Here is a 12,504-nt window from a genome sequence, read left to right as displayed (position 1 = left end):
AGACTTTAAAGAGCTGACTTTCATCCTGGCCGCTTCACACTCAGTAGCGAACCACTTCAGTGCATGTTGGAGGTCATTGCCTGAAGAAGCCAACAAAATCATCTGTGACAATCAAGCATGAGATCCTAAAGTTCCCAAACCAGACACCCTCCTCTCCACGTCTACACCTTCAGATCCTGTCCATGAACACCACAAACAGGGTTGGTGACACGGGACAGCCCTGGTGGAGTTCAACGAGCACTGGGAACAAACTCCTCTTTGTGATGGGAAAGCAGACACAGTTCTTGCCTTGGATATAAAAAGCTTGTAGCCCTTAAAAGCCACCCAGATACCCCATACTTCCACAGTAACCGCACAGAATGCCTTGCGGAACATAGTCATAGGCCTTTTCCAGATCCACAAAACACATGTAGACCGGAGAAGCATACTCCCATGACCCCTTCAGGAATTCTGCGAAGGTAAAAAAATTGGTCCACTGTACCACAACCAACACAAATGTCACAATGTTCCTCCTGGATCCAAGCTTCAACAATCAGTCAGAGCCTCCTCTTCAACACATCAGAGTAAGCTTTCCCAGGGAGGCTGAAAAGTACGATCCCTCAATAATTAGACCACACTCTCCGGTCCCCTTTCATAAAACTTTTAGACCACCACCCTAGGCTGACACTTCAATGGTGTTTTCCCAGTACTCCATATAACATTTAAAAGCTGTGTCAACCATGACAGCCCTGCAATGTGCAGAGCCTTCAGAAACTCAGGCCGAATCTCATCCACACCTGGTGCCCTGCCGTGCGGGAGCTTTTAAACTACATCAGCAACCTCTGCCACAGTGAAAGAATCACATTCTCCCGAATCTTCACAGAACACAGTGACCGGATTGAGGAGATCCCTCAAAGTGCTCCCTTCAACACTTGTGGTGTCCTCAGTCCAGGTCTGCAGTTCCCCTCCCAAAGCATACACAGCTTTGGATGATCCCTGTTTCCCATTTCTGAGTTGTCAAACGGTTTTCCAGAACTTCCTTAAGGCTGACCAAATGTCTCTGTCCATGGTGTCTCCAAATTCCTCATGCCCAAGATTTTGCGTCAGCGGGTCCTTTGGTTGCCACTGTGACAAGCGGTGATAATCTTCAGGCCACAGGTACTGAAACCTGCATCTGCAATGAACGTCTTGAATATTGTCCATTCCAATTCCATGTCCCCAACCTCCCTTGGGACATGAGTGACATTCTCCTAGAGGTGTTAATTGAAGATCTCTCGAACAAATTCTGCCGCCAGATGTTCCCAGCTCACCTTCACCGCCTGTTTGGGTTTTCCAGGTCTGTCCGACAACCTCCCCTGCCACCAGATCCAACTCATTACCAGGTGGTTATCGGTTGATAGCTCTGCCTCTCTCTTCACGAGTGTCCAAGATGTAACACCGCAGGTCTGATGATACGATAACAAAATTTCACCAACCTTTGGCCCAAGATGACCTGAAGTACACCAACTCACCCTCTATTGAACTGCCACCTTAACGTGGTGGAGGGTTTGGGTACTCCTATGATCCTGACTGCTTTTTTTCAAGGAGCTTTAGCTCCTGGTAGCCCCTCCTGTGACAAATTGGCCTCAGGGGAGGAGTCAGACTAAGAGCGGTTCAATGATTCCGATGATATGGCTGACCACAGGAAGAGGCAAACCTCAACCAGATTATGGAGACAGGGTACCCTCCTGGAACGAGGCCTGAGGGAGAACCTCGTCGGCAAGTGCCTGGTGGTCAAGTATTGGCTCCTGGCCATGCCATGACCAGCATAAAGAAGCTACAGGATGTCCCCTTTGTGCCGGCCTGCCACCTGCGGAGAGGAATATCAGGATCGGGTGCACTGCAAGTTGGATAGCAGGCAAGGGCGGAAGCCTTGGTGTGGTAATTTCAGGCAACCATGCAAAATATTTTTTTTAATTTACATTTTGACACATTACAGACACAAACCTGAATGGATTTTATTGAGATTTTATGTAATAGGATGACTTTAGAATGGAAGGAAAACCAAACATGATCATGATCATAATTTCTACAAATAAAAATCTGGAAAGTGTGGTGGGAATTTGTGCTCAGCCCTTGTTCTGTTAAGGTCCAGAAGTTTCTTATAGAACATTAGTGAACAGACTGCTCAACCTTTAAACATCTCACAGAGTAGTTCAGTCATCTCAAAATGGAGAGACTGCACAACTGCAAAACTACCATGGCTTGGTTGCTAAGGTTAGAAAATCTGTTGACAGAGGTCGGTAGCAATTAGTGACATTTATTTGAGTACTTTTATTAGAAAAATATACTGCTAGGAGTAGTTTTACTAAACCATACTTTTTACTTCTACTTGAGTATCATTATTTTAGAGTGACGCTACTCTTCTTTCAGTGCAGCTTCTGGCTACCTTTCCCACCTCTACTTACTACCCTGGATTAAGAACATGTTTTAACCAAAAATGTGCTGAACACAGACACACACCTACACAGGTTTTCCAAAAGTGAGACATCTTGTTAGAACAATAAATCTTGTGTACGAACGTTATCAGCCTGCTGTGCCTTTTGGAGAACAACTGAATGTACAGTAAACAGTAAGTATTGTTACTGGAAGTATTTGCACTGCTCTTACATATTTATATTTTACTTTATATATGCTTCAAATCTATATTATAACACATAGATTTAAATCATCTGTAAACAATGTAGAATGATTTATACCAGCTTGTCTCAAATGTAGTCCTAATGCCAAGAAAGCATAGAAAATGTAAAAAAAATGCTGTTTTTTGTCACATATGAGTCAAAAATATTTGTGTCAACTAGAATAAAGGTTTCATTCATCAATGTTTCAGCAGCCCTTCACTCAGTGCACAATACTCTGGTTGAGGTCTGACTGGCATAAACATGTATGATTTTACAGTATAGATGAGCAAATGTGTCCAGATTAAAATAATAATAAAAACCAGCCCTTTAATTTAGCTCCAAATCATAAGATGGGAACCCGATACAAACTTCAACAACAACCACTGCTAGAATTTTAGTGATTACACTACACACTACATGGCATGCCAAGGTACTCAACATACAATTAAGCCATTGAAAAAATTTTCAGAGAAAAGTTTTTGCCTCATGGCACTCCTTATGGTCTGCTGCCCTGGACAAAAAGCCATAGTGCAGATTTCAAAAACAGTCGCCATGTGACCAAAATCTAACACCGTACATCACCCCGAACAAATCATCCGAAAGGTGAATTAAGGTGTTGGCAGCTCTATGCTGTGGGACAGGGAAACTAGTTGATAAGAATATGGACGGAGCTAAATCTGGGGCAATGCTAGAAAAATTACCCTAAACATATACAGAGCTGCACAAAATTAATTAAGATTAATTATGTAAGTAAGTGAATAAAGTTTATTTGTTAAGCGCCATTCTCAGATAAAACCATCACAAAGCCCTAAACAGAAAACCAATCAAATAACAAAATAAGTGCCATAAAAAAAACAAGATACAATAGAACATACAATAAAAATAAACATTCAATAGAAAGCCTGTTTAAACAGGAAAGTTTGTAACTGCTTTTAAAAAGAGTCCACAGAATCAACTAAACAAAGCTGTAGAGGGAGACTATTCTACAGCCTTAGTGCCACAGACTGGAAGGCTCGGTCCCCCTTGGCCTTCAGTCTGGTGAGCAGAACAACTAGAAAATGTTGAACCTCTCAATGAAGACAACGAGCAGCAGTATATTTTGTGAGCAGATCAGATAAGTAATCTGGGGCCTGGCAGTGTAATGCTCTGTATGTTAATGTGAGAATTTTAAAATGAACTCTAAAGTCTATTGGTAGCCAATTTAAAAAGTATAAAACAGGGGTAATGTGAGCTCGCTTGCTAGAGCGTGCGAGAAGTCTGGCCGCAGCATTTTGTATGGCTTGGAGGCGTAAGAGGGATGATTTATACAAACCAATAAATAGGGCATTACAATAATCTAAATGCAATGATACAAATCCATGGATTATTCTTTCCAGTTCTGCTGAAGAGACCATATGTCGCAGTTTACAAATATTCCTTAAATGAAAGAAACAGGAACAAGACAAAGATTTTATATTCAAGTCAAAGCCCATAGAGGAGTCAAATATTACACCAATATTTTGAATACTGAACTTAAGGGTTGGACAAACAGAGGCAAAAGCCTGACCAATTTTTGTATGTAGTTCAGGAGGAGCTATAATCATGGATTCAATCTTTTCAGTGTTTAAAACAAGGTAACTGCTAGAGCCAGTCACTGATCTGCGATTGACATTGAACTAGGGTGGACAACCTATCCAGCTGATAAGGCTTAAAAGACATGTAAAGTTGAATGTCATCTGCATAGAAATGATATGCAATGCCATTAAAAGATTGAATGATGCCAGGTAAAGGAAGAATATAAAAATCAAATAACGGACCCAGAACCGACCCCTGTGGAATAATATTTATGTGTTAGAATATGTCAGAATCCAGACCTAACTAGTTGGGAATCCGTGGCAAAAATTTATGTTTACAGACAGTCCAGGCCAAACCTTTCAGCCCCTGGACCTGCAAAACTAGACATACTCCAAAAGACTGCAATATGTGTTGATATATCACATACACCCCTATAAAATACTCTGAAAAATGTTGCAAGATTTAAGAGGTATGAACACAACTGTATTTTCAACAATTCGTTAGCCTCATTATGCTAGGAGGCTAAAAAATTTAAGGTCTTTTCCACTGCATCTGATTTTAGGCTCAAATCTTACCTCTTTACTTTAACTTCCCCTAAAGTTTATTTTTATGTGTCCATTTGTGGATCTGGCTTGATCATGAAACCTGCCAGCAGAGTTAACCGAAGTAAATAGAGCTACTTTAGTCTTCCGTTTAGTGTTCGATCATATCTGATTCCCCGAACAATGGGTGTGAGAATTGTAAAACTACTTTTTAGTAAAAACCTATAGAAAGACGTTTTTTTTTCTACTGTATGGTGTACACTGCAAGATAAACTCAGAAAGGCAAAACAGCAATGTTTTATTACAGGCTGTTGTTACAGTCATATGCAAAGATCCAAGAACTACACTGAGCAGTTATGTTTGTACATTCTTATTTACAGATTATCAGAGCAGTGGGGAGTTGTTCCTAAAAAACTATTCTCTATTGAGCCATGTTCTCTTTGTCGTCATCTTTTTCTATCTCCTCTTCATCTTCATCATCATCCTCATCGAAGTATTTATCCTCAGCATCTCTGCTGACGATATCCAGGTTGTCATAGTCAGGGTTATCATCCACTTCACTGTAATAGACAAACACAGGCTTCACTCTAAAGTGCTTGAAATTTTTGGGGTTACATCTTCTACTGAACCTTTCAGACTTGCGGCAGCCTTTTCAGGAGTACCTCTCACTGTAACAAACAAGTATCTGTATATTCTTTGCTAAATAAGCCCATGGATCACCAAGCATGAGTGTTCTCCTTGTTCTCCAAGCCAGGTAAAACCCTTCTGATGTCTGTTGTTTGAGAGTCGTTTAATACAAGGAATAAAACAGTTGTAGCCATTGTCATCGATGTGTCAGTATGTTGCGGCTTTTAAAGCTCTGGTTGCAGTCCATGAATTGCTAATCTTCATAAACCAATTAAAGGGCTTTGATTTAGAATAATTTCAAATGTTATCCCTGTTGCTTGTGCGTCTTTTTCTACAACACTTTTTCTTTCCACAAACATAACATCTCTCTATCAGAAATCAATCTTTAATATTCTTATGCCATACTTGAACTTTTCTACTGACTGAAATCAACTTTTCCATTCTATTCTCATTAGGATGCATCTATAAATAAAAAAAGCGTCAAACAATGTTTCTCATTTTAGGGCCATAAACTGTGAACTTAACATTGGACTTAATTGTGTGACTGACCTGTAGTTGAAATCCTTGTCTTTGCCATCTAGGAAACGCTGATGCATCTGACTGATGAACTCCTCCCTCAGCAGAGCCTTCTCCTCTGCAGTAGGCTCCCACCCCCTCTGCTGGACTCCATCATCTACATAATGAACATGCAGCAGTGGGATTGAGACAGGAAGAAGGAAAACAATTTTTTACCAGTTCAAACACTCTTACCTTCATCATCTTCATCCTCCTCTTGGGCACCATCTTCTCTGTCCTGCTCCTCCTGCAGACGGTTCTGGATGAGCCGCTCCTGGTAGGAGTTCAAGAGGAGATTGGCAAGCCCACATGAGCCTCCTCCTCCCGCTTGTCCCTCCTGCGCACCATCCAGCATGGCCTCCTGGGAGCGCTCCAATACCTCAAATAAAAATTTATTTTGTCAGACTTTTTAAAAAAGTGTATACATAAACATTGTTGATTAAAACATAACAGTCACCTCTTCATCAGTCAGGAACTGGCCAATATATTGTTCATACAGCAGTGGCTCCCTCATCCACATCTGTTCCTCACTAAAATACTCACCCTCTGCAAGAAGAAGAGAATAAACAAAGGATCATGATTCACTACTCCAGTTTATCATTATATGTTTTAGAAAATCATTTTGAAGCAGTGAAAAAGACGATTCGTGAAGAATTTCATATTTCTTATTACTCTCAGTTCAGAATTTCAAAGCATAACAATAAATACAAGAAGTCTAATCTTAGTGCCTGTGATTTCTGATCCATCAGACGTCACTGCATCAAGAACCCTACACAATGAGTTCTAGATAAATAATACTATTTTTCCCTCCACAGAGGTCTCTACTGAAACCAACCCTTCTGTAGCGCTCTGAGGGCAGCTGGTAACGCTGGTTTCTGACTCTGGTCCTGTTGGTGCATCCTACAGCCCATGTCTCCACCAACTGGCTGTAGTGCTGGGCCCTTGGGTCTGAGCTGACGTGGGCGAATGCAGGGAGGTGCTCAGGTTTCACATGGGCCTAAGGATAGGAGAATACATAACACATGAACTATGATATCAGTGTGTGGAGCTCTTTTTTACATTATTACTGTTGTTTGTTTACCATGTTTTTATCTAGTCAGACAAATATTTGGCAGTGAAACATTTTTTTTTTACTGCCCAAACCATGTTTTTTGGTTTTAACATTTAAGACCTCTGCAGGCCCCCCTCTGGTTGGTTTCAGAATTTCCATTTGTTCTACAGCACTGATTAGCTGAGGACTGAGTGGATTTAAAACCTGTTCACAGGTATGACGCTACATTTGACTACATAGTTCATTTTGTTTGCACACTACAACACTGATGTGAGTGACCTTCACACCATATATTAGAAATGTTGATTTTGACATTAGTTTGTGTTAAAACAAATAACATTTTAGGACCCTTATAGATGGCCGGTCTCCCTTTTTATTGTTGCCTTAGACTCGGGCCATTTCAAACATTTTTAAAATAAGATCAAAAAATCATAAGGGTTACTGAAGAGCAAAATCTAAATTAAGGCTGTTGTCAGCAAATCCATCAAACTTACAGTTGAAATCAGATATTTAAAAACACCGCAAAAATATGCAGAACTTTTCTTTTCTGACTGTCTGACTTAAACTTAGATCATCGTTTTTAGCTGTCTTTAAACTCGGAAGTTACATTGACCAAGATTACTATACCTTAAAACAATTAGGGGACACCCAGATAATAATGTCATAGCTTTGTTAGCTTCTGGCATATCTGTAGATGTATTTTAAGGCCACATGTCAAATATACTGCTCCCTTGTGTGAAATCATGTGAAATTTTTTTTAAAAAAGATCAGTCAAGATACGAGCAAATGAATTGCGGATCTCTAAAAGCCTGGTTCATCCTTGGATAGAATTTCCTGAGGTTGACCTGTTCATCTGTTCAAATAGTTATATGCAAGTATAAACACCATGACAACATCCAGCCCTGCAAATGTTAAGGAAGGAGACTGGTTCTGTGTCCCATGAATGTGCTTGGGTGCCAAGGGAGTGAATCGAGCCTAAAATAAAAGCAAAGACCTTGTGAAGATGCTGGCTGAAGCTGGTAACAGGTTGTGATTACCCACAAGAAGCAAGACCTGTACAGACAATCTCTGAAAGGCCACTCCTCAAGGAAGAAGCCATAACACCAATTCAAATTCAATTCAAAAATCCTGTATTAATGCCAATGGGAAATTACATGTTGTTATAGCTCATATTATGAAGGTTTCCTCAAAGAGCCGTTGTAGATGCTGATGGCTGTGGGCAGGAAGGATCTTCTGTAGTGCTCCGTCTTACTTAATGGGCGGTCGTTTTGCAATCTGAGGGTTGTGGGTTCGATTCCAGCTTGTCCACATGTCGATGTGACCCTGAGCAATTAACCTGAAATTATCTATCGATCTGCGCATTTGTGTATGAATGTGTGAGTGTTAGTGAGTCTGGATAAATGTGGCTCTAGTGTAAAGTGCTTTGAGTGGTCAGTATGACTGGAGAGGCACTGTATAAGTTCAGTCCATTTATACACAGCTCAAAAAAAATAAAGGGAACACTCAAATAACACATCCTAGATCTGAATGAATGAAATATTCTCATTGAATACTTTGTTCTGTACAAAGTTGAATGTGCTGACAACAAAATCACACAAAAATCATCAATGGAAATGTATTAACCAATGGAGGCCTGGATTTGGAGTCACACACAAAATTAAAGTGGAAAAACACACTACAGGCTGATCCATCTTTGATGTAATGTCCTTAAAACAAGTCAAAATGAGGCTCAGTATTGTGTGTGACCTCCACGTGTCTTTATGACCTCCCTACAACGCCTGGACATGCACCTGATGAGACAGCGGATGGTCTCCTGAGGGATCTCCTCCCAGACCTGGACTAAAGCATCCACCAACTCCTGGACAGTCTGTGGTGCAATGTGAAGTTGGTGGATGGAGCGAGACATGATGTCCCAGATGTGCTCAATCGGATTCAGGTCTGGGGAACGGGCGGGCCAGTCCATAGCTTCAATGTCTTCATCTTGCAGGAACTGCTGACACACTCCAGCCACATGAGGTCTAGCACTGAACCCAGGGCCAACCGCACCAGCATATGGTCTCACAAGTGGTCTGAGGATCTCATCTTGGGACCTAATGGCAGTCAGGCTACCTCTGGCGAGCACATGGAGGGTCATGTGGCCCTCCAAGGAAATGCCACCCCACACCATTACTGACCCACTGCCAAACCGGTCATGCTGAAGGATGTTGCAGGCAGCAGATCGCTCTCCACGGTGTCTCCAGACTCTGTCACGTCTGTCACATGTGCTCAGTGTGAACCTGCTTTCATCTGTGAAGAACACAGGGCGCCAGTGGTGAATTTACCAATCCTGGTGTTCTCTGGCAAATGCCAAGCGTCCTGCACGGTGTTGGGCTGTGAGCACAACCCCTATTTGAGGACGTTGGGTCCTCATACCATCCTCATGGAGTCGGTTTCTAACCGTTTGTGCAGACACATGCACATTTGTGGCCTGCTGGAGGTCATTTTGCAGGTCTCTGGCAGTGCTCCGCCTGTTACTCCTTGCATAAAGGCGGAGGTAGCGATCCTGCTCCTGGGTTGTTGCCCTCCTACGGCCTCCTCCATGTCTCCTGGTGTACTGGTCTGTGCCACTTGTGTGGGTTGTAGAGTCCGTCTCATGCTACCACGAGTGTGAAAGCACCACCAACATTCAAAAGTGACCAAAACATCAGCCAGAAAGCATAGGTACTGAGAAGTGGTCTGTGGTCCTCACCTGCAGAACCACTCCTTTATTGAGTGTCTTGCTAATTGCCGAAGATTTCCCCCTGTTGTCTATTCCATTTGAACAACATCATGTGAAATTGATTATCAATCAGTGTTGCTTCCTAAGTGGACAGTTTGATTTCACAGAAGTTTGATTTACTTGGAGTTATATTGTGTTGTTTAAGTGATCCCTTTATTTTCTTTGAGCTGTGTATTTACGATTTTGCTTGAGCATGCTCTCCAGTTTTTTCTTGTACAGCTCCTTGCTGTCTCTTATTTCGTCTTTAAGTTGCTTCTGTATACTCCTCAATAGTTCCCTGTCTCCCTCTCGGAAGGCTTTTTTTTGTCAACAAAAAAGGTTAGTGACAAGTGACAGTCTAGTGACCTGAAGCAGGTCCTTCAGGTCACTGGTGATCAGGGGTTTGTTATTGAGGAAGCATCTCACTGTTCTAGTGGGGATAGTGTTATCCACACAGAAGTTCATATAAGTCGGTAACACACTCATTGATGTCCTCTCCATGTGGCTGGCACAGTGCATCCCAGTCTGTAGCCTCAAAGCAACCTGAAGGTGGAACGTATACTGTTGCCAAAATAACACTGGTGAACTCTCTGGGTATATAATATGGAGAAAAACTTATTGCTAACAGTTCAATGTCTGGACTGCAGAGACGACACTTCACAGTAACATGTCCTGGATTACACCATCTGTTGTTCACAAGTACCGCCAGTCTACCTCCTTTGCGTTTACCGCTTCACTTTAAATGTCTGTCTGCTCGTATGGTCAGAAAGCCTGGCAGAGAGACGCTGGAGTCAGGGATATGATCCTGCAGCCATGTCTCAGTGAAACACATAATACTGCATTCCAGATACTCTGGCTGAGTCCTTTGTAGGGCTTGGAGTTTCTCCAACTTGTTTCCCAACGATCTCACACTTTCCAGCAGAACCGATGGAAGAGATGGTTTGAACTTCCTCCTCTCTTTTCTCCTGTTCTGCATCCACGGTGCCTCCTTTTCAACTCATCAGGGATTTGGGGTTGTAGTTGATGTATTATTTGAACTTTTGAGATATTAGTCAGCTGATCCCAGCTGTAAAAAACAACCCTGTTGCCATGGTGACGCATCATAACAAGTGTCCAAAAGTCAAAAAGCATCAGTAAAAATCCTTCCAGCTGTACATCATCGGATACCGGAGAAGATAACTGTCCAATTAAAATTTATCCACCACAAGATGAATTTGAGTTCTTAAAAATAATTAATCAAATTTAAAAGGAACTCCAACCTGATGCCACCCTAAGCGGCACTATTCTAGGGTTCTAAAACCAAGAGCAGCATGAAAAGCCAGATTAAAGGTTGTATTTGGGCCAAGCAATACAAAAAATGTAGTCATTTCCTGTGGTCAGAGGAAAGTAAAGTTGAGGTGTTTGGCCATAGTGATCACCATTATGCAGGCTGATTGATTGATGCATTTTTAATTAAGAGACACTTACATGGTACCTCTCCAGGAAGACCAGCGATCTGCTGCGGTACTGATCCAGCAGCTCCTCCCTCCGCTCCCCGTAGGTCAGTTCAGCCTCTCCGATCTGCTGGCTCTTCACGGGGCTCCCACTCATGGCTATAGACTCTATCATGGCTCCCACACAGCTGGGCTCTGTCTGTAGGGAAAAACGCAGTCAGTAAATAAACAGAAAGAACTCCAACATCTGACAATATCCTTTGGAGTCTCACTGAGGGGTCTTGCTGAGGGTCCCGCCGGCTATCTGTTCTGTGTTTGGGTCTGTAGGGGTCGCATCTCTGTAAAGGAGTCGCAGGTTCCTCTGGTAATACCTTCCTCCTTTCACCCTTACACAGTCTGAGCTGGACTTTAACGGGAGGATCGATCTCGCCCCACATAGCTAAACCGCAGCAGGTTTAACTTACCAGATGACGTTTTGAAATAAAATGTCTCCCGGCGTTAACTGACTGCGCTCAGTATGTTGTCACCAAAAAGAACGAGTGCGTTTTTAAATGTCTGAATGTGCATTTATGTGCATTCTAACAGAGAATGTTTTAATGCGTATAGCACACTAACTACATTTACTCATTGCTACCATAACAGTCCGTCATGATTATGGTCCCCCTTTTCAAGAGAAAGGATGGTTCCGTTCCGAGCCGCATAATACATGTGGTGTTTGGCTTTGTCGCCATCTAGTGGTAAACTGTTAAAAGGCCAACACAGCCGATAGATAGATAGATAGATAGATAGATAGATAGATAGATAGATAGATAGATAGATAGATAGATAGATAGATAGATAGATAGATAGATAGATAGATAGATAGATAGATAGATAGATAGATAGATAGATAGATAGATAGATAGATAGATAGATAGATAGATAGATAGATAGATAGATAGATCTTTGTGATCTTTGGCTTAGTATTTTCTATGAATGTGATGATGGTGATGAGGTCAAAAAGCAAAAGGATCTGTAAAGACATTATCCCATCAGACTAGTCCTAAAATATGAGTCAGATCTCTGAAGATCAAATCCACATCTTTAAGTGAAAACAAGTTCAACATGGAAAAGGTCGGTGCAATGTTGCACTGTGGCAAGCTTTATCTCCATCTCAACAGTAGAGTGCGCTGTTGTTTTTCAGGTGATGTGCATTTCACAGCAGCAGTTTCAGAATATGGGTACATATACAGTACTTACAGTTACACTTATAACATTGTATTTCGGTTCATGTCATCACCTTCTGGTCAGTACAAGCACTAAAACCAGCAAGTCAGAAAAAAGTGTCCCCAGGTACATGAATTAATCTGTTCTGCACATCAGATAC

General features: G+C 41.8%; 1 protein-coding gene across 1 annotated transcript; it reads right to left on the bottom strand.

Moving 5' to 3' along the window:
* Positions 1-5,055: 5,055 nt before the first annotated feature.
* LOC124864873 (coiled-coil domain-containing protein 97-like) lies at positions 5,056-11,697 on the bottom strand. The gene is made up of 7 exons (XM_047359834.1): positions 11,411-11,697; positions 11,173-11,337; positions 6,753-6,870; positions 6,375-6,463; positions 6,113-6,296; positions 5,912-6,035; positions 5,056-5,295 (listed from the first exon to the last, which is right to left on the bottom strand). The coding sequence occupies exons 1-7, from the start codon at positions 11,573-11,575 to the stop codon at positions 5,157-5,159; spliced, it is 984 nt and encodes a 327-aa protein (XP_047215790.1). The 5' UTR covers positions 11,576-11,697; the 3' UTR covers positions 5,056-5,156.
* Positions 11,698-12,504: the final 807 nt, after the last annotated feature.

This window comes from Girardinichthys multiradiatus, chromosome Y (assembly GCF_021462225.1).
Source record: "Girardinichthys multiradiatus isolate DD_20200921_A chromosome Y, DD_fGirMul_XY1, whole genome shotgun sequence".
NCBI classification, from domain to species: Eukaryota; Metazoa; Chordata; class Actinopteri; order Cyprinodontiformes; family Goodeidae; genus Girardinichthys; species Girardinichthys multiradiatus.
Note: the sequence above shows the minus strand (reverse complement) of the source record. Positions and strands in the feature narration are given on the sequence as shown.

Bases quoted from the DNA above. Each gene is read 5' to 3' on its own strand.
- LOC124864873 (XM_047359834.1), bottom strand. From the start codon at position 11,575: ATGTGGGGCGAGATCGATCCTCCCGTTAAAGTCCAGCTCAGACTGTGT. The intron at 6,871-11,172 runs GTAAGTGTCTCT...CGCCCACGTCAG, and splicing joins TCTTCCTGGAGAGGTACCAT to CTCAGACCCAAGGGCCCAGC. The intron at 6,036-6,112 runs GTAAGAGTGTTT...TTCATTATGTAG, and splicing joins GGAGGATGAAGATGATGAAG to ATGATGGAGTCCAGCAGAGG.